The 27,819-nt window shown below is 40.0% G+C and overlaps 1 protein-coding gene and 1 long non-coding RNA gene across 6 annotated transcripts in view; one reads left to right on the forward strand and one right to left on the reverse strand.

Moving 5' to 3' along the window:
- Positions 1-363: 363 nt before the first annotated feature.
- On the reverse strand, positions 364-5,805 carry LOC106010049 (uncharacterized). The gene is made up of 3 exons (XR_001184003.3): positions 5,669-5,805; positions 4,563-4,596; positions 364-1,486 (listed from the first exon to the last, which is right to left on the reverse strand). It is a non-coding gene; the product is annotated as an uncharacterized LOC106010049 (long non-coding RNA).
- The window catches only part of B4galt6 (beta-1,4-galactosyltransferase 6), a 120,179-nt gene continuing 98,154 nt past the window's right edge, over positions 5,795-27,819 (forward strand). Inside the window, exons 1-3 of one of the 5 annotated variants that reach the window (XM_087193766.1) lie at positions 5,832-5,939; positions 8,707-8,802; positions 10,051-10,223. In XM_087193766.1, coding sequence (XP_087049892.1) covers positions 5,863-5,939; positions 8,707-8,802; positions 10,051-10,223 — 346 coding nt within the window. In that variant the 5' untranslated portion in view covers positions 5,832-5,862. Of the gene's footprint in view, positions 5,940-8,706; positions 8,803-10,050; positions 10,224-15,621; positions 15,687-27,819 lie in introns of those variants that run through there. The other 4 variants (XM_087193769.1, XM_021265118.2, XM_021265117.2 and 1 more) reach the window with 4 other exon arrangements.

Raw genomic sequence — 27,819 nt, forward strand, 5'->3', positions numbered from 1 at the left:
CTTTTGAGACAGAGTCTCCCTGAATTGCCCAGGTGAGATCAAATTTGCAGTTCTGAATTCACCTCCTGAGCAGCTGGGATCACAGCCCTGTGAAACCAGGCGCTTCCTGGGTTATGACCTTCTTCCTGATAGAACATCATATATGTCACCAGGAAAATCCTAGGAATTCTGTTTCTTACAACCCATGTTCCAAAATTTTATATAGGTGGCCTGGGACATGGCTGGGCTTGAAGATTTTGATTTTATTAGAAGACACATGGCTGTAATCCCAGTTACTCCGGAGGCTTCAGTGGGAGGATCTCAAGTTCAAGTCCAGCCTGGCCACTTAGCGGAGATGCTGTCACGAGAGAAAAGGGGGTGAGGGAGGGGAGCACCAAAGATGTTTCTGATCTTTCATTTACCTGTGCTGAGAGGCTGAGTGAACTTTTTGAAATGACAGTTTATATCAAGTGAGGGGTTTATTGTTGTTGTTTTGGTGTGCTACTTTTTTTTTTTTTTTGAGATAGGGTCTTGCTACATAGTGCAACCTGGCCTTAAACTCACTGTGTAGCCCAGGATGGCCTTGAACATGCAGCAGTCATCCTGCCACAGCCTCCCAAGTGCTGGGATTACAGGTATGAGCCACCATGCCCAGCTCAAATGAGTTTTTGATAGGACAGGTATCTCAGGGCCTTCTTTACATGAGGTGGAGACCAGCCCAGGTATCTCTGATACTAAAGTCTGCCCGCTCCTTTCTGCCTTCAATGACTGTATATCCTTGCTGCCCTTTTTGTGTGTCTTGTCCAGTTCTTTGTCCAGAACACTAAGGACCAGGAAAGGAGCCCATGGAACCCCTCATCCAGTAACAGGACAGCTGGGGATGTTGCACAAGGCCCTGGGTTCCATCCTCAGCAACAACAACAACAACAAAAGTGTTAAAACCCAACAGATGTAGCAGAAGATTCTAAAGCAATTAGTCAGGACAGCAAAAGCACTAAGGGAAAGTCATTATGCAAATACAAAGCCATTAAACCCTTGCCTTGCTCGCATGGATAATGTCACGTCCTGGTTTCTGCCCGGAGAAAAAGGGAACTGATGACTGTTGTCTTCTTTTGGCACAGTTGACCCCACTCTGACCAGGCTGTCCTCCATTCAACCAACTAACAGATTGTGTGTAACAGCAAAATCCTGCCAGTGATTTCTGATGTGAATGAAGTTATTTTGTATTCTGGTCTGGTTTGCTTTCACCATCTCCCTTCTCATCTCTGAAGGTTTCCTGCAAATTTTCATAGTCAATGAAATTGGAAAAGAAGGTTTTAAAAAGTGTGGTTCATTTCCCATTGCATTTCCATCTCATTAGCTGTGATGGGTGTTTGCAGAGACAAAGTGTATCCAGCTCGGTCTACCACTGCTCAGTTCAGATTCTTCTGAGTGGCTCTGATTCCTCTTTCTCCTCCTCCTCTCCCCAGAACCCATTGAGGCTAGTGTTATCTTGCCAGAGAACTTGCTGGAAAGGGAGAAAGAAATAGGTACTGTAATTCTATAGTCCAGTTATTATCCAAATGGGAAAATCCACGGTACATAAAGAGTGCTTTCTCCTGCAGTGTGGACCAGTGTTGTGGGAATGTTTCTCGGGATTCCCCACCACCATCTGGCCCCAGCACTGCAAAGAATAGTGGCCAACTAGGTAGATGCAGAGGGGAAGGCTTCCAAAGACAGTAGGGGGGAGAAATGTCCAGAAGTGGCTTGGGGCTGGAGCACAGCTCAATGCCAGAAGGCTTACCAACCATGCATGAGGCTCTGGATTCAATATCCAGCACCATAAAAAACAAAAACAAAAGAGTCTTGATAAGAAAGGGCAGGTCTGGAAAGACAAGTACCTGTATCTTTTTTTTTTTTTTTTTTTTTTTTTGGTACTGGGGATTGAACTCGGGACCTTGTGGTTTCGAGGCAGGTGGTAGAACCACTGGGCTAAATCCTCAGCCCACCTGTATCTTGTTTGCATCCACAATCCTACAGGAGGAATGTCTGACTTGAAAATGAAAGATGGTTTGGATTTTAGATCAGTCCTGTCTTATTCTAAAAGTATGATTTCACCTTGATTTCTTTTTTTTATCTTGATTTCTTATCAGCAACGTGAGGATAGCACTGTCTTTGTTTTCCTTACAGATGATTGCAACAGATAAAATGCAAGGTGTATATTAGAGAGAGCCAAGGTGAGACCTCCCTCTGAAATTAGGAAGCAGCTTTTCTTTACTTTTCTGGTGGTTCTGGGGATAGAACCTAGGGCCTCTTGCATACTTAGCATATACTGTGCCACTGCTCCTCTGTTCTCTCCTTGCTTTTCAAACCTGCAGCCCCACTGAGGCAGGAGATTAGGGCATGGCTGGAGCATAGAACAGTTCCCAGAGCCCCTGCATGTGGACCCAATCAGAGAGTGCCATCTTCAATTCTTCTCAGGAGAACTCTAGCAAGTTTTCAACAGGACAGTCTAGACTTGACATCAGTCCGAGGAGTGGGAGACACAGTCAGCATTGAGCTCCCTGCCACTGTGTTCTCCCTTGCACCTCACCCTATAGAGGGTACTGCACTTCTTTTCCTACTTTTACTTGGCCCCAAGTTTGCCCTCCAGAGCCTGTTTCTTTTCCTACCTTTAGTAAATGTAAAACCTTGCTATCATTGAGCTTGTCTTGACCAATTCTTTGCTCAGGACAGAAAGAACCTAAAACCACCTCTAGAAGGAGACTCCAGCACCCCACATCTGGTAACACCACGTCTCCATAAATCTCACAAAAGTACTTTTGGGTACTGAGCTTCCCAGATTCAATGTTTCTTCCTCTGGGGTTGAACCTCTATGAATTCTTTCTCCTGGTTCAGTACCCATTCATAACCTTCCATGCCATAGCCTCTTCTGATCATCCACTCTGTCCTCAGATATGCCTACAGCAACCACACAGGTATGGTGTCCTTTTGGGTCCGCTCAAATGTCTACCACTGAGCCACACCCCCAGACCCTCAGCTGCTTTTCTCCTGTTTTCTTCCCATTTATGGCCTCAGAGAAAGTAGAACCTCAAAGGTAAATTTTGAATAGAGTGAATCACATCTGTTATATTGTCATTTACTGGATTAATACTTGGGTCAATATTGCATCTCCTTCTTAAAATTTATTTGAAGATCTCCTGAGACAGGAGATTAGGGTGTGGCAGACTGTCTGGGGAAGTAGGTGTGACCTGTTAATTACGAAATCCCAGGACACATGTGCAGAACAGCTCCAAAAACCCTGCATATGGACTTCTCCCAAGGACTTGAGCAGGTTTTGGATGGGACGGCCTAGACTTGATGGCAGCCTGAGGAGTGAGTGACACAAAAAGGATGGTCCACACTGAGTTTTTGGCACTGTGTTCTCTCTTCTGTGGTGGCCTTTCCTCAAGCTTCACTTGCCCCAAACTTGCTCTGCATAGCCTGTTTCTTTTCTTATCTTTAACAAAACTTTGCTACCATTTATGCTTGTCTTGACCAATTCTCTGTTCAAGACAGAAGGAACCTAGAAACCACCTCCAGAGGGAGACTCCAGCACCCTAAAACTTGATAACACTACCATGGTCACATCCATATATAATGAGGTTATATATATATATATATAAAATTTGGTACCCGGGATTGAACTCAGGACCTTGAGCTTTTGAGGCATGTGGCTGCACCACCGAGCTAAATCCCTGGCCCTATAATGAGGTAGTATAGAAGAAAGCCAGGTGTGGTGGTGTATACCTGTAATCTTCATACTCAGGAGGCTGAGGCAGGAGGATTGCCAAGAGTTTGAGGCCAGCCTGGGCTACATAGTAAGACCTTATCTCAAAGAAAGAAAGAAACAAAGATAGAGAGATGGGGGCGGGGGGCGGAAGAAGCAAAAGAAAATCATTATTTAAAAATTGTATTTTTAGAAACACTGAAACTTCAGAACACCAACTCCATGTGTCTACTCTCTCTGTGGTTTGTTGTTGTTGTTGTTTGTCTTTGTTTTGTTTTTGTTTTAAGACACAGTCTCATTATGTAGTTCAGCCTGGCTTTGACCTCACTGTGTAGCCCAGGCTGGCCTCAAAATCACTGCAATCCTACTGCCTCAGCTTCCTGAGTGCTGGGATTACAGGCATGCACCACCATGCCTGGCTCTCTCCTTATTTTTGTCTTGGCTTCCTGGCGGCTCCTCACAGTCTAAGGGCTCTCCTTTCTCCATCTCTGCGATAACTACTGGTATTTTTCCCTCCAAAGTCCTTCTTAGGTCCTCTTCAGGTTTTTACCCCATATCTTTTCTTTAGTGACTTCATTTACACTGTCATAGTAATGAAAGGTTGGGCTTAAAAGCCAGCAAGATCAAGGCTATCGATATCAGTATTCCCTAGGTTTGTTTGTACTTCTTTATGTTCAAGCCCACCACTTATAAAATCCATTGATGATATTTTAAGGCCATAAATTAGCTTAGTTGATAAAGGGCAGAAATCTGACCTTAAGAAAAAGGAATAGATTAAGAGAGTTTAAAGAATGTTTTCAGGCAGGGCCGGGGATTTAGCTCAGTAGCACCTTACCTGCTTCGGAAGTGCAAGGTCTTGAGTTCAATCCCTGGTACAGGGGGGGAAAAAAAGAATGTTTTTAGGCAAAACATCTTAGATCACCCATCTTAAAAAACAATAACAGCAACAAAACAAAACAGGGCCTTTCACCTGTAAAATAGGCCATTTATCTTTCTGTGAGTGGATTATCTTTTTCCATAAACCAAACCCCAAGAACTTCCTATAGACTCACAAATTCCATAGGTTTCCATCCCCTGAAGAGAAATATAAATGCTCCCTCTAGGAAACAATGTGCCTGTCTCTCTTTTTTTTTGGTACCTGGGATCAAACTTCGGTCCTTCCGTTTTCGAGGCAGGCGGTGGAACCACTGAGCTAAATCCCCAGCTGCCTCTCTCTCTTGAGGGCTGGTGCTCTATTTGTTTGAGTGTATACTTTTTGGGAGGCTGAGGCAGAAAGATCACTGCAACTTTGAGGCCAGCCTGGGCTACATAGTGAGTTCAAGGGCAGCTTGAACTAAATAGTGCGACCCTGTCTCAATAAATAAATAAATAAATATAAAATTCTGCCTAATAAATCCCTTTATTCCTTTTAACTGCCATGCCCCCCAAATTCTTTTTCTTGATTCAAGTCAGAGAACCTGCAACCTATCACATGGACAGGGTGAGTCAAGATTCTTTATCTTCGCATCTGGGACCTCCTTGGGCCCTGTCCGGTGAGGTTCATAGCCTCTTTAAAAGGCACGACTCTCAAGAAGGGGTTTTAAGACTAAGGGTACTGTGGGCCCTTGCTGTTAGCCTGTACAAACCACGAAGGCACTCCAGCCACGTGTGAGGGCTTCTCCCTGAGGAAAATCACATTTGTTACTGGGCTTGGGGGCACCGGAGTTTCCTTATAGAGGTGGTTTCTAAGTTCTCTCTGTCCTGAGCAAATAATTGGTCAAGACAAACAAAAACAATGGCAAGATTTTACATTAAAGGGAAGAAAAGAAACAGGCTTTGCAGAGTGAGTTTGGGCCAAGTAAAAGTAGGAAAAAAGGTACATACACCCTACAGCGCGAGGGTGGACTACTGTGAAACAACACAGTGGCAAAAAAAACTCCATGTAAACTGTCTGCTTTTTACCCTTGCCTCTGGCTGTCGTCCGATCTAGCTGTCGTCCGATCTAGCTGGGCCATCCTCTGGAAAACCTGCTCAAGTTCTCGCGAGAAGTCCATGTGCACCTGTGCAGAGCTTCCGGAACTGTTCTGCGCATGTGTCCTAGGATTAACAAATCACTCCTACTTCCCCAGCCAGTTTGCTACTGCGCACTCTCAGTTATGTTTGTTTGGTTTTTTTTGGTGCCGGGGATCGAACTAGGGTGCTTGAACTACTGCATACTCTCAATCAGCCTGAGGTAGGATGGGGGCGCTGGAGGACGTCTTCTGGGGTGCACCTGGGTCCGAACTCAATTTGTGGGGATGCCGGGAGCTGACTGGGATTCCCACTGGAGAGTCAGGCCTGACAGAAACCTTTGAAGTTCGCAGCAGTTGGAAGGTGGACTCTGCATCATTTCCTGTATTCTTTATCATAGTTAGCAAACCTACCGTCCACTCTCCCTCTGGGGAAGCAGCAGCAGCAACAGGCTGCCCAAACAGAGGACAGAGTGGTTGCATCTGAGTGGTCATCACCACCAGGGTGGGGACACAGCTGTCCCCGGCAGGGGGCTCTTTCCTAAGGATCTTGAGCTTCAGGTCAAAAATAGGCAGAGGGACCCGGGGACAGTTCCCTTGAGGCAAGACCTGGAGAAATTCCTACCAACAGCTGGATAGACATTTGGGAAGGAGGAGCCTTTAAATAATAACTGAGGCTCCCAAATATTTGTCATGGAGGAGAATGCACTGGTTGTTTACAGTGTATATTCCACTTGTCAGGAAGGCTCTATTTTTTTTTTTTCCTGGTGCTGGGAATTGAACTCAGGACCTTGCTCTGGCTAGGCAGGTGTGGCACCCCTGAGCTATATCCCCGGCAGAGGAAGGCTGTATTTTGCTATGCTTATCATTATTACTCTCTGGTCTACACAGCAAACTTTTTATGAGCTTGGTAAATATGAGTCAGTTTTAAGATGATCTGTTATGTAGTTATTTTGATCCTGCCACACTGAGGGTGAAACCTTAGGGTGTCCCATGCGTATTAATTTTCAAGAGCTGCCGTTACAAAATGCCACAGACTGGAAGCCTTCCCCACCAGAAGCATATTTTCTCTTAGTTTTGGATGCTAGAAGTCCAAGATCAAGGTACTGACCAGTCTGGACTTGACCAAGGCTTAAAGTGGGCTGTGTTCCCACGGTGTGTATATGTGGTCTTTCCTGTGTGCTTTGTTGTTTCTTTCTCTTCTTGTCTATACCCCAGTCAGGTTGAATCAGGCCCCAAGCTTAGAAGCCGTGTAGGGAAATTCCCCCTCTGGGCACTGAAGGTTGGCTGGAATGCACCTCCAGAGATCGCATAGGAGAAACGTTATGTACATTTATTAACAAGCAGAAAGAGCAAGTCACCACTGAAAGGGGTTCACAGCAATCTGATTACCCATCTGCTTGACACTGTTCAGAAATTTATATACCCCTTTGTGTCTAGAGAAGGGGCAGAATAGACACTGTAGACATTTTGAGGGCTTGTAAATGGTTATTGGGGGTAAGTGGTTGAGGAGACAGTGTCTGGAATTTGAGTGATTCCGAGGGATAGAAAAGCTCTTGCAATGGAACAGACTCACAATCCCCTCTTTGAGATATTAGAGGATGGGAGAGGATGGGTGGGGCTGGATGGCAGTTAAGTTCCCTTTGCAGCCTGATCTTAGTGCAGTCAGGAAACTGTCTCCCTGCACTTCGGTGGAGAGGAGGGGAGTTTAGGTGCACTTTGATTCCGAGCAGGCTTTTGGAGGCCTTGCGACTTCCTTTAGATCAAATTGCTCAGCCTGCCGAAATATGGCGTATTTTAGGGATCTCATTCTCTGAGCCCGATACCGTATTTAACCCGAATTCTCTCTCTCTCTCTCTTTTTTTTTTTTTTTTTTTTGCCACTGACAACTTTTATTTCTTTTTAATGACATTAAACACAACTGCTACAAGGGAAAAAACATAATAGAGGAGGCACCAAACTTCAGTTTCATAATTGATCCTGACAACAATGCAAGTAAATCAGGGTCTGTATTAGATGTAAAAAATATAGGTTATTTCAGGTGCCTTTATTACAAATAAACTATTTACACAGCACATTTTACTCTGTTTTGTCAAGACCCCCATGGTAAGAATGTCATTATGAATGAAGAAAGCTAGGTAGGAAGTTAAATGCACAAAACCCTTACTCAAATTTAAAAATACAGTTAAATTCCACCTGAAATACTAGACATAGAGGCCCACACCAAATGTGAGATAGGCAGCTTTGAAAAGAAAATCTGAATTCTCTTTTTAAAAGCTTTGTCACTGGGCTGGGGATGTGGCTCAGTGACACCACACCTGCCTGGCAAGTGCAAGGTCCTGAGTTTGATCCCCGGTACTGCAAAAAAAAAAAGCTTTATCACTGAAGGTTAGAGATTCAACATAAGAATCAGAAGGTGACACATTCAGTCCCCATCACTCTGGGAATGTATAATTCTGTGAGATTTTCTCTGGGAGACTCTGTGTAACTGTGGCTTCTTCTGGGAACTTAAGTTCACAGTGCCAAGTATTATTCATAATACTTTTCATACGTGCATTCATTTATAGTCAATTCTCATAACAACCCAGTAGGTAGATACTATTATTATTTCCACTCCCATTTTATACATAAGGAACTTAAAGCAAAGAGAAGGTATATAACTTGCTCCAAATTATGCAGCTAAGAAGTACTAGAATGGAGATTTGAACTCAGTCAACCCACAGCCTCTTGATCACAGTATAATAACATCTCTGTCCATTTCCTAAGCACTTAGGATTTTCTCAAGGTCCTTACTCTTGCAGAGAAAATGAAGGCATAAACACCGTGTTTTTGACTCATCTTTTCAGTTCTACCCTTACAAACAACTTCTTTCTCTCAGGCTTGGAAGGAGAAATGCTCTTTTTCCTATCTCTGGCTAGCTATAAATGACATTCCTCCTTCTGGGACAGTGTCTATCAGTTGCTCCCTGTGTTCTATTCTTCCTTTCCTCAGTTGTTTGCAGCCCTGGGAATCCCCAAAGCTTTGTGTGCCAGCACCCATCAAGCTGAGTGACTTCCGGAGAGCTGATACGTCACTCAAGCCTGAAAGGTAGCATCCCAGTGTATTAACTCATAGTGACAAGTCTGACTCCCAAAGGAAACCAGGCAGTCATCACTCCTCCTAGGAGACAAAGCTTAAATGTCATCTCCTCCAGGAGAGCTTTTCTGCTTTGTTCTTTAGCTTTTTTCTTTGCCACTTAGCATATGCTACTTCGTGTTATTATCTTATTTATTACTGCCCTGTGTCATCCAACTAGGTTGAAGAGCCCTTGAGAGGAGAGATTATGTCCAATCTTGCTTTATTTTTTTCCAATCTTGCTTTATCTATGCCTCACCCATCATCTACACACAGTAATAACATAAAATGTTTTATCCTTTCAGTATTTTTTCAGCAAATATTTATTGAGCTGCTACTATATGCCAGTCATTGTTGTAGACCTTGGGGAGCCCACACTGTATAAAACAGATAATTAATCTGATTTCATTGAACTTATATTCCTGCAGCAGGAGATGAATGACTAGGGCATAAATATATGTCAGGTTACAAGTGCTATAAAGAAAGATAATGCAGAATACAGCATTAAGCACCTGAAAAGTATTACTTTTCAGAGGGAGGTCAGAGACAGCTGGGATCTGATTTTGACTGAAGATTTGAGTGAAGGAAAGGAGCACAAAGCTGGCTTTGTCAGCATGAACATTTGTGAAGCTGCTGGCTTAGGACATCTGACCCCACTAATCGGTGATTTATCTTTTCCCCAAGTTTTATTATAAAAAAAAAGTTTAAACATTTAGAAACCTGAAAAACTCTTAACAGTAAACACCATATATACAGTGCTGCAGTTCTACGGTAAGCATTTTACTGTCTGTCATCTTTCTCTTCCCATCCTCTGTTGGTCCCTTAGCTCGTCTTATTTCTTTAGATACTGTCCATTTCAGAATAAACAGAACACAATATCCTTTCCCCTAAACACTTAAGCATACATATTATTATTATTATTTTTACTTTTGCTTTATGTAAAATGAAATGCACACATACTAAGTGTATATTTGCTGATTTTTTTTTTTTTTGGTACCAGGGGTCGAACTCAGGACCTTGTACTTTCAAGGCAGGCCGCGGCACCACTGAGCTAAATCCCCGGCCCTTGCTGATTTTTGATGAGTGCGTACAGCTGTGTAGCCCCAATGACGTACCTGTAGAACATTATCACTCCCCAGAAAGTTCCCTTCTGTCCCAGCCCAGCAACCTCTGAGCTCATGCCCCCACGGGCAATCACCATTTTGTCTTTCTCCACCCTAGGTCCAGCTTGGCTGTTCTAGGACATCATATGAATACAATCATACAATGTGGACTCTGGGCAAGGCTTCCACCACTCCTCCTGATGTTTCTGAGATTCATCCAGGTTCCTGCATATCTTTGTGTCTTCACCGCCTACAAAGCTCTGGTTCTCAATCAAGTGCTCTCAGCGAAAGGTAATTTTGCCCTCAGGAACACTTCATATTTGGAGACATTTTCACTGTCCCAGCGGGGTGATTCCGCTGGCATCTAGTAGTTAGAGGCTAGTGACGGTAAATAGTCTATAATGCACAAGACAGGCTCCTTCGTACCCCCAAACTGTAGTTAGCTTACTTAATTGAGTTAAGAGAATGCTATCAGAACAGACTATTGGGTCCCATGAAGGAAAAGAGCCCATAGTTAAAAACTACCTCAAGCAGCCGGCTAAGCTTCGAGATGCAGGAAAACACAAGAAGAAGGGTGAAAGCTCCAATAAGAAGGGAGCTAGGGACCCTTCCTCCCAGGAAGAAGGTAAGCTAAGTTAGTTAACAGCTCCTCCCTATCTCGGGACCTGGGCTTCCAGACTTCAAGAACATATTAGAAATTCAAAATAACCAGTTTCTTTTTGCAGTCTTTTTTTTTTTTTTGGTACCAGGGATCGAACTCAGGTCCCTGTGCTTGCAGGGCAGGCAGCGGAACCACTGAGCTAAATCTCTGGCCCATCTTTTTGCAGTCTTTTGAACTTACTTTCTTTGAAATAAGCCCCTAGGCTCTGCCTGTCTGTGTAAGGCCAGGATAAAGACAGCACGTTGGACTTTTCCCTCTTGCTGTGTATCTACCATGCATCCACTAAGAGCTTTTTTTAAAAAAAATTTTATTGGGATTTATTTATTTATTTTTGGTACCTGGGATTGAACTTGGGACCTTGCGCTTGGGAGGCAGGCGGCGGCACCACTGAGCTAAATCCCTGGAAGAGCTTTTTTTCTTATTATTATTTCCATTAAACACTCCTACATTCTTCCTTTTGTTCTCCAATTTATTATTCAGTTTTGAGAGACAAAGAACCCCAAGTTTTACAAAATTATAGCAGCGGCCTGTTACTGCAGAGAATTTTCCAACTTTCTCCATAGTATGGAAGTTGAGAAATACTCCAGCCAGATGTAAAAGATTATTAGTATCTTCCATCCAATCAGTTATCACTGCCAGCAGTCGGTTATCATATAAGACATTAAATATATGGATCTTTGCTTATTTTTTACATTTCAAATTAAATGGGAATCAAACTCCATGTATGCTAGGAAAGTACTCTACTACTGACCTGTATGTGCAGCCTCAAATAATGGTTGAAAATTCAATCACCAATAGCAGACAAATGTAAGAGGAGATGTAGCTATGGGTCTTTCCTGGGATCTATCAAATCCTATTGCATTCAGACTTTTTTGTTTGTTTGTTTTTGTTTTCTGAGATGGTGGTTTTACTATATAACCCAGGCTGGCCTCGAACTCATCCCAATCCTCCTTCCTCAGCCTCCTGAGTGCTGGCTGGGATTGCAGTGTACTCCACCATGCCCACCTGCAGCATTCAGACTTCTTGAAAAACCCAGCCTGGACTAAAACTATGCTGGCCTCTATAGATGACCAGAGAAGATGCAAGATCAGAAATGTTCACATTTTATTCTTTTCTTTTCTTTTTTTCCACAATCTCTATGAGGATGAGAAGTAACTGAAGTGGCCTCTTGATTTAGAACAGGATTGGGATGTTCCCTAGTTTCAGTTGTTCCCTTTCAGACCACTATTCCAAGAACAGACAGAATGTGGTTGGAGCGTGGGTGGAGGTGGCAGGTACTTACAAATGCTCTGTCACATTTTTCACACAAAAGTCATTGACTATGAGATAGGGAAAATGAGATTCATAGAAATGTGTTGGAGAAAAGTTCCATTAAGTGCCTCATAAACTTAATGGCTATTGTTTTGAACTACCTGACAGATTTCCTGGCATGGAGATTGCCATGAGGCTGAATTTCTTGTCTTAATGAGAACCATAATTAGCATTCAGATAGCTCCCAGGCACCTCTGAAAGTGGCATCAAAACAGAGTAGAGTGTTGCTCTTAAAAATCAGCTACTGTGAAGCGCTCCATTTACCATGTGTTTATTACGTGTCTTCACCCATGTTGAGTGATTATTACTTTAGCTGTTTTATTTAATTATTTCAACAAATCACCTTGAACATATGAGCAAAATTAACAAAATCATGGGTGTATGTAATTTATGATTTTATCATTTCTCTGACCTTTGTTGTTTTATAAACATGCTTCAATCTCATTGTTTGAAAATCAGTAGCTCTCCCTCTCTCTCTCCCTCTCTGGTGCTGGGGACCCAGGGCCTTACACAGGCTAAGTACCAGCTCTACCACTGAGCAACGTCTCTGGACTCATTCATTTTTCAATTACTGTGTTTTTTTTCCTAGGTCAGTATAATGTAAACGATTTATTTATAAATAAATATGCTAGAGTTTGAGTCTCCCACAAGTTCACGTGTTGAAAACTTAATCCCTAAATCCGTGTTGATGGATCAGGGTGGTGAGAGGTGATTAGGATCAGATGAGGTCTTGGATGTGGGGCCTCATGATGGTGTGAATGGCTTTATAAGAGGTGGAAAGGAGCCTTGGACCAGTGCTCCTGCCCTGTCCTGCTGTGTTGACCACCATCTTATGGTGCAGCAAGAAGGCCCTCACTGTCACCAGACAGCAACACTTTAAAAGTACACTCTCAAAGCAATAGAGTGCAAAGCTGGGTACATTTAGGGTGCAACTGGGGGTGGCAATCTGTAGAGCTTATAAGTGTATGGAAAGAGGAGGTGGAAGGTTATGGTGCTCTTGGTAGGGAGGAGTGCTGACCTAGTCCCAGGTGATCCTCCAGACCATTGGGGGATCTGTGGCCATCCAAAGGGAAAAGTCCATTTTGCAAGTGAAAAGGAATGGCTGAGGTCCTTTTACAAGTGAAGGGAAATGGCTCAGGGTTTTTGAGTCTTGGGAGAAAAATTTTTAAAACTAGGTTTGTATCCTGAAGCCAGAGTTCTTTTTTTGGGGGGGGGGGTACCCGGGATCAAACTCCGGAACTTGCGCTTGCTTGTGAGGTAGGCAGTGGAACCAGTGGGCTAAATACCCGGCCCCAGAGTTCTTATTTTTAAAATTATGAGTTTCCTTGTCTCCTTTCACCTGTCTTTATTTCTTCTTTCCTACCTCATCGCTGGACCTTGGCACTGTGCTTGTGGACTCACTAGTCTCCAGAACAGTGAATGAAATAAACCTCTATTCTGTATAAATTATCCAGTCTCTGGTGTTCAGTTATAGCAGCAGAAAATGGACAATGGAAATCGCAAAATATGATATCTGAAATACACAGGGAAATAAATCACATTAAATTTGTTATCTAGTATTATTTGTGTTACAAATTTGTATTATAAAACATTGTTTTGAAACAATGTGTCTCTATGTGTAAATACCGAATAGTTTCTCTAGTGTGAGAAACTGAAAGTGTAGTTAAGGATACACACGGATGAAATGGCCTAATAACATACTTCTCGGATTGTGTTTCCATCAGGTGTCATATGACTGTATCGAAATTTAAATTAGGGAGAAGTTTGGCTTATGTGGAGTCTGCTAACTAACTGGAGTTTTTTTTTCCAGATCATTATTTGTTCAATGTTGGTTTTAGGGACCTTTCTGAAACAAATCACATCCTCTGGTGTCTTGTTGGTGCTTGAGATGCTTTTTTAAGTTATATGGAAAAATGTTTAAGTGCTTTTCAGTTCTGTTTTGGTTGAGTTCTACTGTATTTGAATATTATTGTAGTTTTTTTCCCCTTGCATTGTTCTTCTTTGAGTGGTTTTAATTTTTTGTATGTGTGTGTGTTTGATAATAAAGTTAGTTAATAATAATAAAAAAACCCACTGTGTCTCCTCATAAGTCAATGTTTTATTAGCTGGTGCTTTTCATGCCCTGTATGTCAATGACTTTACTGCTGTTAGCTTCTTAAGAAACTTCTAACAAGAACCAGAAGATAAGCTATTGTTTGCTGACATTCTTTTCCTTATCGCTTAACTAAGGAATTATTAATTTCCTTAGCCAGATATATTTATTTTTGCTACAATTAGCTTCTTACTCAGACTGGTCCAAGTGATGTTTTCCTCTTCTTTCAAAAATGCTACAGTAAGTTACTGGTCAGAAGGACCTTTGTCTCTTACACTGTAGTGTGGTATTAGTTTGCTAGGGTTGCTGTAATGCAGTGTTCCAAACTGAGTAGCATAAATAACAAATAGTTATTTTCTCACAGTTCTGAAGACTGGCAGTCCAAGGTCAAGGTGCTGGTACTGTTGGTTCTTTCTGAAGGCTCGGTGGGAGAATCTGTCTAGCACCTCTGTTTTAAGCTGTCTTCATGTTCACATGGTTTCTCTCTCTATTTATCTCAAACTTTCTCCTTTTTATAAGGGCACAAGTCATACTAGGTTAAAGACCAGTGTGAACACTTCACTTAACCTGATTCCCTCAGTGAAGACCTTATTTCCTTTCTGAGAAATGGAGATTAGGACTTCAACTTGGGCATTTTGGAAGGATACAATCCAAATCATACCAAGTGTCACTTTCCGAATTTCCTGAGAATTCTTATAGGGCCCAATACCTATTCATATAAAATATTCTCAACCTAAAACACAGAATCTTGCACAGCATGGAAGAGATGGAGTTTATCTGAGCCAAAGTGAGGATAGTCACTCAGAGAAAAAGATGTATTCTGGTTGCCCAGAGTAAGTGCTTCTGAAGTGGCACTTGAAGGGTCTGGTTTTACACATAAAGAGAAAAGAACAAGACGGTTATAGCAAACTAGTTATAATCATATTGGTTCACAAGACTAGAACAGATCATTGATTGGTCATTGCTCACCTGTTAATACATCCAGGGTAAGAAATGCAATAAGCAGGACCATGGCACGCTCCAAGTTATTTATTAGTCTAATTGCCTCAGTGTGTCTATAAGGAACTAAGTTGAAGAGGCTAAAGGTGAGATTAAAGCATAAGACTTTGTTTGTTTGTTTTTTGATTCTTGAATATGTATTTTTTACTGAAAAAAATCATTCATAAATTAACATGCAAAAATGTACAAACACATGAGTAAATAATGTAATGACAAAGGACTATTTTTTGTGAAAAGTGTTTTTAAAACATCTTTAGGTTTCAGTGCAAAAATGTACCCCTGGCACCTCTTAAAACATAAGAGCAAGCTCAAAAAAAGTAGTGATGGAAATAAGCTAGCTATGTCCAATGCCATTGTCAATGGTGGGTGGATACAATCATCACATGTGGCTGTTGCTCAGCTACTAATGTTGGTGGTGGAGGAGCTCTGACAAAAGAGTCCCTATTATGTCACCATGTGTACGTATTTCTGGAAATATCACCTCCCCCAAAGAACCAGGATGAAAGGGGAACCTTTCTTGCACATAGCAATCAAAGACTAGGTTGATTTAAGGGGTCACCTGTCAGTAGCCTTGCCAAAATATGTCCAAGGTCACATTTGGTTCTTCTTTTTGTTTTCAACATGAGAAATTCATAATTGGAATCCAGGAAGGCATGACTGATGGCCAACCCATGCTTGTGAGCCTTGATAGGTATGTACAAACTCAGTTTCATTTATTTATATCTTCAGTATGTATATAGATTATAACATCTCATAACCAATTTATAAAATTTATTTGAAAATAATAAAACATACATTATTGCCATTTTATTATAAGATCAAACTTGTAGAAAATAAAAAAGATGAAAACACAATTCTATTTTCATGGAACATTTCTTTTATTGTCATTTGGAGAATGACTATGAAGAGAACCTCTGTAGATTTTTTTTCTTTTTTTTCTGTTTAGATCTTTAACAGCTTGATTTATGTATAATGGACATATAATAAGTTTCACATATTTAAAGTGTATAGTTTAATAAATTTTACATGTGTATATACCCATGATCAGCAGACTCAAGTCAGTGAACATATGCTTTACCCTCTTCCACCAAAATCTCCCCCACCGGGGTTTCTTCAGGTCCATTGTTTTTTTATTCTATATTTTAATATTTTAAAATATTTTTTTGAAGCAGGGTCTCGCTATGTAGACCAGGTATTTTTATACTTTTGTTTGTTGGAGACAGGGTCTCCACCATATAGTTCAGGTTAGCCTTGCACTCACTACGTAGCACAAATTGGCCTCGAGTTTGCAGTGATCCTCCTGCCTTAGCCTCCTGAGTGCTGGGATTACAGGTGTGAACCACCATACCTGGCTTTTATACATTTTTACGTCTTTTTAAATTTTTATTTTATTAGTACATTTTTGGAGTAAATAGTAATTACATTCATCATGAGGTGTTGGTACATGTACATAACACATCTTAATGTTTTTTACATCCCCATCCCTTCTCCTCCTCCATCCCTCTTTGTGTTTTCTCCTTTCCATTGCTCCTCAACCTCTCCAATCCCAAGCAATCACTGAGCTGTTTTCTGTCTTTATGGTTAAATCTGAGTTTTATATAAATACGATTGTAAGTACTTCTTTTGGTCTGGCTTCTTCCATTCAGCATGATTATATTGAGATTCATTCATGTTGTAGTCTACATCAGTAATTCATTTCAGGGGCCGGGGATTTAGCTCAGTGATTCTGGCACCTGCCTCGCAAGCGCAAGGTCCTGAGTTTGATCTCTGGTACCAAAAAAACCCCCAAAACAAACAAAACCCCCCCCCAAAAACTAGAGTGTAATAATTAGTTTCATCTCACTGAATACTATTCCATTCTTTGATATATTGCAGCTTGTGTATACATTCACCCACAGTTAGACATTTAGGTCATTTCAGATTTTGGCTCTCACAGTGTCCTTAGGTAATAGCTGCCAACTTTTGTGTACAAGTTGTTTTCCTCCCCGTCCTTTGGTACTGAACTCAGAGCCCTCCCTGAGTTATACACCCAGCCCTTTCCTATTTTTTTAACTTTGACCCAGGGTCTCACTCAGTTGCTAAGTTGCTCAGGCTGGGCTCAAACTTTGCAGTCCTTTTTCCTCAGCCTCCCAGAGTGCTGGGATTATAGGCATGCACCACTATGCCCAGCTGCCTAAAAGGTTTGGTATGGACATACGCTTTAGATTTCTCTTTCAGGAATACCTAGAAATAGAGTTCCAATAGAACAAGATATGTATAAATTTAATGATTGGTTGATTTTAAACTTTAACCTCTTCAGCTTAGCTCTTTATAGACCTATTGACACCACTGGAGTACACTAATACATTAGATTTTTTTTTTTGCTAATGAGTTGCAGGCATTTCTTTTCTTTCTTTTTTTTTTTTTTGTGGTACCGGGGATCAAACTTGGGTCCTTACGCTTGTGCAGCAGGCAGCGAAACCACTGAGCTAAATCCCTGGCCCAGGCATTTCTTATGTATGTTTGGAAATTAACTTGCTATCTGATATATGATATGCAAATATTTCTCTTGTTCCATAGGTTGCCTTTTTACTGTGTTGTTTCCTTTGCTGAATAGAACCTTTTTAGTTTGATATTGTTCCACTTGCCTGTTTTTACTTTTACTGTAGATGTTTTTGTTGTCATCTGTGAGATCATTTTCTTAAAAAAATGAAAAATAGGGCTACTGTATGATTCAGTGATCTCATTTCTGGGTAGTGGTAGTCAATCTTGATTATCAACTTGATTGGGTTAAGGGGCACCTGGATTGGTGATTGGAGTGTGAGGGCCCTGGGTTAACCCATTGGTGATACACTGAATGGGCTATTGGGAAGAGGGACCAGGAAGGAGGAAGTAGGGCACTGGGTGTGCCTTTGGAGGGTGTCTTTTCTCCTGGGCTCTCCTCTCTGCTTCCTGGCTGCCATTCAGGGAGCAGCTTTTTCCCTCATGTCATTCAACTGTGATATTTCTGGTTGCCACAGGCCTGAAACAATAGAGCCAGGTAACCATGGACTGAAACTTCCGAAACCATGAGCCAAATTAAACCATTTCTAAAGTTGTTTTTCTTAGGTATTTGGTCATAGTAATGGGTAGTTTTCCAAATACATGGGTATTTTCCAAAAGAATTAAAATCAGAATCTCACAGAGACATTTGTGCTTCAGTGTTCATTGCAGCATTTTTCATAATAGCCTGGGCATGGAATGACATGCATGGCATTGGCAGACACACAGATTAAAAAAAAGTGATATATATGTACAATGGAATTATTATTATTCAACCTTAAGAAAGGAATTCCACAATCTGTGACAGTGTGGGTGTACCTTAAAGACATTATGCTAAGTAGAGTGGCAGTCATAGAATACAAATGCTGCATGATTCTATGCAAACATATAGAATACAGTCACTAGACATATAGAATAGTCACTAAAATAACCTTTAGTTACTTTTATTTTATTAGCATAGTAAAAATCACACCCTGAGGTAGAGACTTAAGATGGCAATGGAACATGCATGGGATAAAGAAACATGACAACGAAGACTGCAACTAGAACTCCACTTCTCCCTACCCTGACATGGAGAGACCAGGCCTTGTCTACCTCACAGATGCCATAGAAGGTTTTGTCCTTCGTTTGGGTCAGCCTGGGGTTCCTCTCCCTCACAGTTTTCCCCTTGTGCTCTAGCCTAAGAATAAAAGCCTTATGTCCATGCCCAAATGTTCTTGTCTGATCCTTTTGATGGAGGCCACAAACCCCGCGGAGGCGCTAACATATTCACAGCAATTAAATTCCTAATGAAAATCCTTATTACTGAAATCAGTAGCAGATGAATGCTGAGAACTCTTTTCTCCTTCCTTGAAAAAGTTTATCATTTCTTTTTGCTAAAGCTTAAAAAAGTCTTGACTTTTTATGATTATTCAGAAGCAATCTACTGTAGACATTTTTTAGGGTGATGGACAGGGATGCTGTCTGATCTCCAGGAAGCTGTCATTTGATTCTTTAGAAGTAGGCAGCACACATCAGTGATGATGTAGCCTGCCATGCTGTGGCTTTCTTTGCTGGCTGAAGGCTTCCGCAGTTTCTGGGAGGGATGTTAATTCTTTTTCTTTACGTCTCTTATACATATCCTGAAGACACGGGTGGTCCTAGTGCAAAAGGGGTCTCCGCTATTTAATTTATGCCTCTTAAAATTCAGACACTTTCCCTTCACAGTAAAATTCCACATAGTGTATAGAACTTTTTTTTTCATCCTCTCTTTACTACCACTTTTTAATTTTCTTTTAATGCAGTGACTCCCTGTTCCTAGACAGGCAGAACCAATATTGTCAAAATGGCCATACTTCCAAAAATGATACACAGATTTAATGCAATCTCAATCAAAATACCAATAACATTTCTCACAGAACTAGAGAAAACAACCCCAAAACTATTTAAGAGGAGACCCAGAATAGCAATAGCAATCTGTGCAACAAGAGCAAAGCAGGAGGCATCACAATCCCAGACTTCAAGTTATACTGCAAAGCTACGGTATTAAAAGCAGCATGGTATTGGCACAAAAATAGATATGTGGATGAGTGGAACAGAATAGAGCATGCAGAAACAACTCCAGACATACTCAGTTACCTGGTCTTTGACAAAGGGTCCAAAAACACCTGCTGGAGGAGAGACTGTGTAGCAAATGGCGCTGGAAAAACTGGCTACCCACGTGCAGAAGATTGAAGCTAGACCCATATCTCTCACCATGAACCAAACAAAAATCAAGATGGATCAAAGATCTAAATATTAAAACAGAAACAACCTGCTGGAAGATAAACTAGGTAAAACTCTTGAAGACATAAGCATAGGCCAGGACTTTCTGAACTGAACCCCAACTGTTCAAGAAATGAGAGCAAGTGTCAAGAAGTGAGATTAGGTATTGAGCACTTTGAAATATAAAGTATGAATGGAGAATTGATGTCTCTTTTATTAATCATAGTTGTCTTTTAGAAGTTAAGTTCCTGTATAATGTTAACAGATAACAGTTATAAAGTTTTAGGTGGAAAGTTTAAAGTCAAGGATAGATAGCATTCTTGTATAACAGTTATAATGACATTATTATACTGGAACCATGAGGTTCTTATTATTATAAAGTACATTTAAGTTTCTGTTTTATCAGCTGATTATGCTTAACTAATTAGAAAATATTGATATAAATACACCCTCATTTACATTTGTTACCTCTTAATAAAGTGCCTTTTAAGTAGACGTGCTTGTTTATAGATGTATTTTATAGGTTACTAATGTCCAGTCCCTAATCATTAGAGTGACAGTGCCTGGACCAGATCACGTTTAGGTACAGCACATCTCTCAGTTATAACACAGTTACATAGCAGTCACATAAACATAAGCCAGAAAAAGCTCACCATCATCAACAACTTTAGTCTGGAGGCTATCAGCATGGTAAGATTTTGTTTTTAAGTTCTGTATCCTCAAAGGCTGTCTACTTGGGAAACACAAATATATTTAATATACCAGGAAGTTAGTGCTAATTAACATCATTGCTGTATAGTCTTTAGCAGTTTTACATGTACTTATACTGACAAGAAAAACATACCTTTAGACCTCTTTCTTACAAGTTTAGGAAACACTATTACCACAAATAGACTTATTACCCAGTATGCAAGTGTATCTTATTTATACAATAACAAAATTCTTGTTTAATTAAAACAATAGATGTAGATCAAGTTTTGGTTTTTTTTGGTACCAGGGATCGAACTCAGGAACTTGCACTTGTGAGGCAGGTGGCGGCACTGCTGAGCTAAATCCCCAGCCCAGATCAAGTTTTTTTTTTTTTTTTTTTCAGTACCAGGGATCGAACTCAGGTCCTTGTGCTTGCAAGGCAGGCAGCAGAACCACGGAGCTAAATCCTCAGCCCCCCAGATCAAGTTTTAAATGACAGGAACAAATTTAAAGAGATGCCAAAAATTTTGATCATCTTATCTGTCTAAGGTCCAGATGTAATATATATTGTATAAAAGAGAGCTGGGGATTTAGCTCAGTGGCACCGTGCCTGTCTCACAAGCCCAAGGTCCTGAGTTCGATCCCTGGTACCAAAAAAAAAAGAGAGAAAGAGCACTGATTAGTTACTTTGTATGCATTAAACTTATGTAGTCTTAACTCTATATTTTAACTTTAAAGCTTAGACTCACAGCCTATTTTGTTTTTGAATGTATATACATTTCTAGTCCCAGATATACAGGGTGTATCATAAACTCAGATAATAGTTATTCATTTACCCAGTCATAAACTGATTATTGAAAACTCTTTACATGTCCACACTTAAAACTCAGTTTTTTTTAAAGTAACAACAACAACAATAAAAAAACCTAACAATGGAAAACACAGGAAATTATCTTAGTAAAATATGAAACCTTTATTTTAAAATCTAATTTTCTAAGTTTAACAAAGAGCATTTAATATGTTAAAAAGACATTGTTGCTTTAGACATAATAAAAACCTTTTAGCCTTTTGCAGGGCATGGTGGCATCCGCCTCTAATTCCAGTACTCAGGAGGCTGAGGCAGGAGGATTGCTGCAAGTTTGAGGCCAGCCTGGACTACATTGTGAATTCAAGGCCAGCCTGAATTACAAGAGCAAGACCCTGTCTCAAAAAACAAAACAAAACAAGAAAACAAACTTTTAGCCTCTTAATTATTGCCAATTTAAATAATATAATAACTTTTTAATAACATTTATGAGGGTGTGCCACAGTGAGAATCTGGGGGAAATCAGAGAAGCCACTTATCAGTGGAGAAAACAAAGCAAATTGGTTCAGGCAGCTACTTGTTCAGCCAGAGGGGAGTTTTGTCTGATAGTTCCTCAGGCCCAATAATACTTGAATTTATATTTAGGAACTGATGGCTTAGATGTTGTTATGAACATTTTTAAGCACAATACTTATTTACTCATCTGAACAGTTATTTCAGGTGACTCATGAGAACCAAAGCATAGCATAGTTAACATTTTAAAGGGGAAAGAAAGAGGGGAATGGAATTATTATGAGAAAATGAAAAAATGGAAACAAAATCTTTGTAAACAGGGAAGGGTGGAGGGGGTGAAGGGAGGGCAGGGGAAGGGGGAAAAAAGAAGAACCAAGATGCATCATGTAAAGGTACAAGTTCCCAATGATGAATGCAACTGTATTGTATACCTAAAGTGTACCAATAAACTCAATGGAAGAAAAAATATATATATATACACATATATTATATCTTATCCTTATACATCTTATATATATAAAATCTATGTATATAAGATATTATATATAGATAGATAATCTTTAAGCAAATCTCTTAGTGACATGGCATTTATAAAACCAATTTTTAAAATAAATATTATCTTCATTGGCTAACAACCTGGATGAAAACATGTCACGAACTTTAAGGACATCTTTGCTCTTATCTCACCAACCAATTTAAATTAGCTCACCATTAAGCCATGTGAACAAAAAGCACTGGGCTGTTATCATGAGTGTCTATTTATAAGCCTATTTATTTCAATAGAACATATACCTGAAAGTTCACACACAGAAATACATATTTTAACCTAATCATCTTACCAACCTCAAGGTTCTCATCTGTAAGCCCCACGTAAGCTTCTAGCCTACCAGCCTCCGACCTGTAATGTTTTAAGTAAATTTTGTTATCCCTGAAAACCTGTACAACTGGTTTTTCATGGAAAGCACCAACAGAACCAAAAGTTTACAAGGGCAAAAACAAAAATGAAATTAAAAAACAATCTTTAATGAAGCATCTGCAGGTATGCTAACCAGTTATTAAAACAGATTAACAGGGAGACAGAGAAGAAAACATAGAACACATAAAATAATTACATAAAATAATTTTAAAATGTGCACTCTTAGATGTATTGGCCATGCTGAACTATAATAATCTTTTTATAGTTTTAGATTTAAAACTATAAATAGAGTAGTCATAATTTTCCCTGAGGGTTGTCAATTAATGTGTTTTTCTTAATGTAAGTCATGACAGTATTTTCTTCATACTGTAAGTTATTCTGAGTTGCCCTTCCTTCCTTCCCTCCCCTCCCCTCCCCTCCCCTCCCTCCCTCCCTCCTTTCCTTCCTTCCTTCCTTCCTTCCTTCCTTCCTTCCTTCCTTCCTTCCTTCCTTCCTTCCTTCCTTCCTTCCTTTCTTTCTTTCTTTCTTTCTTTCTTTCTTTCTTTCTTTCTTTCTTTCTTTCTTTCTTTCTTTCTTATGTAGACTTACAGCCAATAACTCAGGAGGGGGGAAGCGAGAACTGTAGATTTCCAGGTGTGATACTTATCTATCATTTTTCCCCATTATAAAATCAAGTTTGAGGCCTTCTCTCTTACATCACGAAAGAACGGACTATTCCAAGGAGGACCCTAGGTTGGCAGTCTACCTTAGCTTTTGGAATAGCTCTTATCACAGTACAGGGCTCCTTCTACTTCTGTTTCTCAGGGCCCTCTGTATTAGCATAATTACAGAGAATGTTATTTCTTTGATTACCACAGCTGTTTTCTATGGCCAGGGGACAGATCTATTAAAGGTGTGGTGTTGTAATTTATACTCCCCATTTTTCTGGGAGGTAGAAACTATCTTTTATAATGGTAAGTGATACTTCTGTACCAGGAAAAATCTTTTTCCTCCTACCAGAATCCATAGTTAATAATGATAAATTCACCCACATATTTCTACAATAATAACACCAAAATAACCAACTAAGCCACAAGTAGTAAAAAAACAATCTGCAGAATGAGATGCACCTGTATTGACACCTTATCTCTAACTCTGCTCCTGACAAATTCTATGACATTAGGCAAATGACCATTGGGTGTTTCTACCTGAAATGTGGTGTGATACTTACTGCAAATGGTTGTTTAAATTATTAATGAAATAAAATGCTTAGTAAACCACTTAACATGGTAGCTACTAATGGTAGACGTTGGAGACATGAAGCTATTATTATTCTGTATTTTCTTCTTTTTACTTTACTTTTGTATTTTTTTTTCACTTCTCTCAATATCCTTTTGGTGTGGAAATGCCTTCCATTCAATGTTTATATTGTTGATTTTATTTTGATCTTTTGGCTACTATTTCCTTTTAAATGTACAATTCCTTCTTTCTGGTTTTAACCTGTTGGTAGTTTTTTACAGTGGTTTCACTAACTGATATAATAATCTTACTTTATCTGTCCATTTAATTTCCCCTACTCTTTGGTGTCTTTCTTTCTTCTTGGCTGCCTATGCTGACAGCTATGATCAAACTTTCTAACTTTAGACATCAAATTTTACCCCCTTCTGCCGCCTGCCTCACAAGCACAAGGTCCAGAGTTCAATCCCCGGTACCCACCCCCCCCCAAAAAATTTACCCCCTTCTGACTGCTCTCAGAGTGATCCTGAAATCACCCTGAGAGGTAGCTGATCTGTCACTTATTGAAGATTGACTTCGAGGTGGACAGCTAACCTTACATTTTTTAAAAGGTCAATTTAAATTTCCCAGTTCCTCTGAAGGACAGTCTCTCATTTGTGACACATATGAAAGAAACACAAATCAAACTCATTGCAATTATTTCCCAAACATTTCTGGAGGATTTGGAAGCAGGGAATTTATATTGCATAACACACACACACACACACACACACACACACACACGCACACCCTAACACTCATATTTGAATAAGTTTTTGTTCCTTTGTCCCCAGGCTGGGTCTGAGGGTCCTGAGACTGAAATAAGGAATTCAAACCACCCTCTTGCAGCAGGTTTGCCGACTCATGGAAAATGAATTTTCCGGTCTTGTAAGAGGCTTGGGAAAGGTTTGTTAGACAGAGATTTAGGATGCACTCAAGTGCTGAGTGAAGGCACTCAGAGAAATGAGACGCATTACAGCTTGGAAGTGGGAACTTTCACACCTCTCTTCAAAGGGTTGAAAAGCCTGGGAAAAGGTAGCTCACCCCCAAGAGGCTGTGAGCCCATTCTACAGGTATGGGCGTTGTTGTTTTTCTTCTTTTTTAATAGATAATTTGAACATTCTTCGGGCTTGCTCATTGTGCTCCTTTAAAGGGATCAGCTGCTCTTTCTTACTTTCTCAATTAAGCCAATTTGTGGACTTTTACTATTCCTAAAGAATTTTGAGTGATGGTCTGTTGGGGAAAGAGTGTAAATTTAACCAAAGGAGCGATGATATGGATTGCCTTGGGCAACTTGGCTGGGCCCCACAAGTTGCCTTCTTCTTAAGAGCACAATTTGTAGTTATGACTTCCCTGTCTCCTTTCTACCTATCTTTTATTTCTTCTATTCCACCCTACCCTCAGTTCTGGTCTTCACAGAAGGCCTCATACCCACTCGTTCCTGTCCTACTCTGTTTTCTGTATGTTGCCCTCATCCCTCAAGCTGGTTCCCCGGACTCCCCACTGGCTCTGCAGGCTCTTCCTGCTCTCTGCATTCCCCTCACTTCTGTGATACTCTCCGCGCCCTTTCTTCTGTGGAACAAGTCAGCCTTTCTTAGATTGTCCCTGTCTCCTGGCTACCTGTTCATTCTAACACAGGCGAGTGAGTGTGTCAGCACGACTTAGAAAGGACTGCAGACCTCTTGTGTCAACGTAGCTTTGTTTTTGTTTCTGAAGACACTTGCCCAGAAAAGATAAAATTGAAAACTAATAAACAGCTTCACTGTTTATTTCTTCGGGAAATTCCCACAGACCGTTCCCGCAGTACATTGCTTCTCTGGGCAAAACCTTGCTTATTAACTTATTACTTATTCAAGGCTCTCATTTTGCGGTATCCAACAACTTAAACTATGACATAAATGGCATATATAGACATGTGTGTTTATGTAAAGTCATCAAATAAAGCTTATTTGAATATATTATGTTTCATGATATATATAAATAAAATTTATATTTATATGTAATTTAAATATGTATAAAAATTCTTTATTTTGAAAGAACCACTTAAAGCACTGGGGCTCACCCCAAGCCTTATAAATACCCCACTTCTCATTTCCCTTCTGAGAGTCTGCTGTAGGTTTCAGGTTTGTAGTCTTGTTTGGCACAGAATTCTAATAAATTCAGCTTTAATTATTTTAAAGTTTTAATTTATTAATTGATTTATTTTAATTTTTTGGTATTTTGAGACTGAGTCTGGCTGTGTAGCCCAGCCTGGCCTTGAACTTGTGGCAATCCTCTTGCTCAGCCTCCTGAGTGCTGGGATAAGAGGAGTGCACTACCATCTACCATGCCTGGGTCATTTTAATTTATTGAAAGTTGATATTTTGGACAGTTCAACAGAGCAAATAAATATTTCCTAGTTTCTGTATTTTTTATGTTTTACATTTAAGTCTTTTTTTTTTTAACAAAAGAGCCCAATTATATTGAAATATAGTCACAAGAAATTAAACAAATGTATGATATAATACTACATCTGCTTCTTTATTAATATGTGAAATAGTGAGATCAACTACCATAATTTCAAAATAGTAATGAATATAGATAACATTTTGTAATATCAGCAAAAACTGTAGTGCAATTTCTGTTGATGACAAAGTCACAAGCACTGACAATATCTATATACTTTTTGTTGTAACTCTACCTAATTCATCTCATTTTGTTGGTAATTATGTGTATATAAGGACTGGATTTATAATTTGACTTTTCTAGAGAATCTCACTTTTTTTTTCCAGTACCAGGGATTGAACCCAGGTCCTTGTCACTGAGATACATCCCTGGCCCCAAGAATCTCACTTTTAAATGAGAAGAAATACATAGTCCCATTTCATGAATTATCTACTTCTGGGATGTATTTAACTTCTTTTAAAAAAAAGTTATTATTTTTTAAATGACAAAAACTATATATACCTGTCTTAGTTACTTTTCTCTCATTTTTGAGACAAAATGCCCAATGCCCAAAGTTAAATTGGAAAGGGATTATTTGGCTCATAGTATGTAGACCTTTCAGTCCATAATTGCCTAAGTGCCACATGGCAGAGGGGGGTCGCAGAGGTGAAACAGTTCATGGCTCCCTCATGATGGCAAAAGGCACAAGGGAACCTTAACAGTGTCTTTCTACCCCTTTTGTCTGATCCAGACTATGGGGATTAGTTTAGTAATCACACCCCCTTAATCCCAGCATCACACACACTCTAGATTCAGCCACCTGTGACTGCATGGGACTTTGGGGGGACATCTAGACCCAAAGCCTAACAATATTTGTGGTATTCAACATGTTTTAATATACATACACACTGTGAAAGGACTACACTGATCTAATGACCATACCTGTCACCTCAGAACTTATTTTTTTGTGAGAACAGTTAAAATATTCTCTCTAGGCTAGGTGTGGTAGTGCACGCCTGAAATCCCAGCACTTGGAAGAATGAGGCAGGAGCATTACTGTGATTTTGAGGCCAGCCTGGGTTACATAGTAAGTTCAAGGTCAGCCTGAACTACATAGCGAGACCCTGTCTCAAGAAAACAAAAACAAAACTAAAAAAATCAGTAGCTAAAATGTTCTCAGATTTCAGTTGCACAATTAATTGTTATCACCTCTAGTAACTATGCTGTACAGCAGGGCTTGTCTATATAAAGTTTTGTGTCCGGTAGCTCTCCTTGGTTTCTCCACCTCCCAGCCTCTGTCAACCACCATGCTGCTCTCTGCTTCTATGAGTTTGTTGTTTATTTATTTTTCTATTCCACATGTAAGTGCACTCATGCAGTCTTTGTCTTTCTGGGCTTGCCTTATTTTGAATAATGTCCTCCAGGTTCATTTATATTATCAGAAATGTCATAATTTCC

This window comes from Heterocephalus glaber, unplaced genomic scaffold (assembly GCF_053883595.1).
Source record: "Heterocephalus glaber isolate CG9 unplaced genomic scaffold, H.glaber_assembly_v1.0 deba00000331, whole genome shotgun sequence".
Classification (NCBI taxonomy): Eukaryota; Metazoa; Chordata; class Mammalia; order Rodentia; family Bathyergidae; genus Heterocephalus; species Heterocephalus glaber.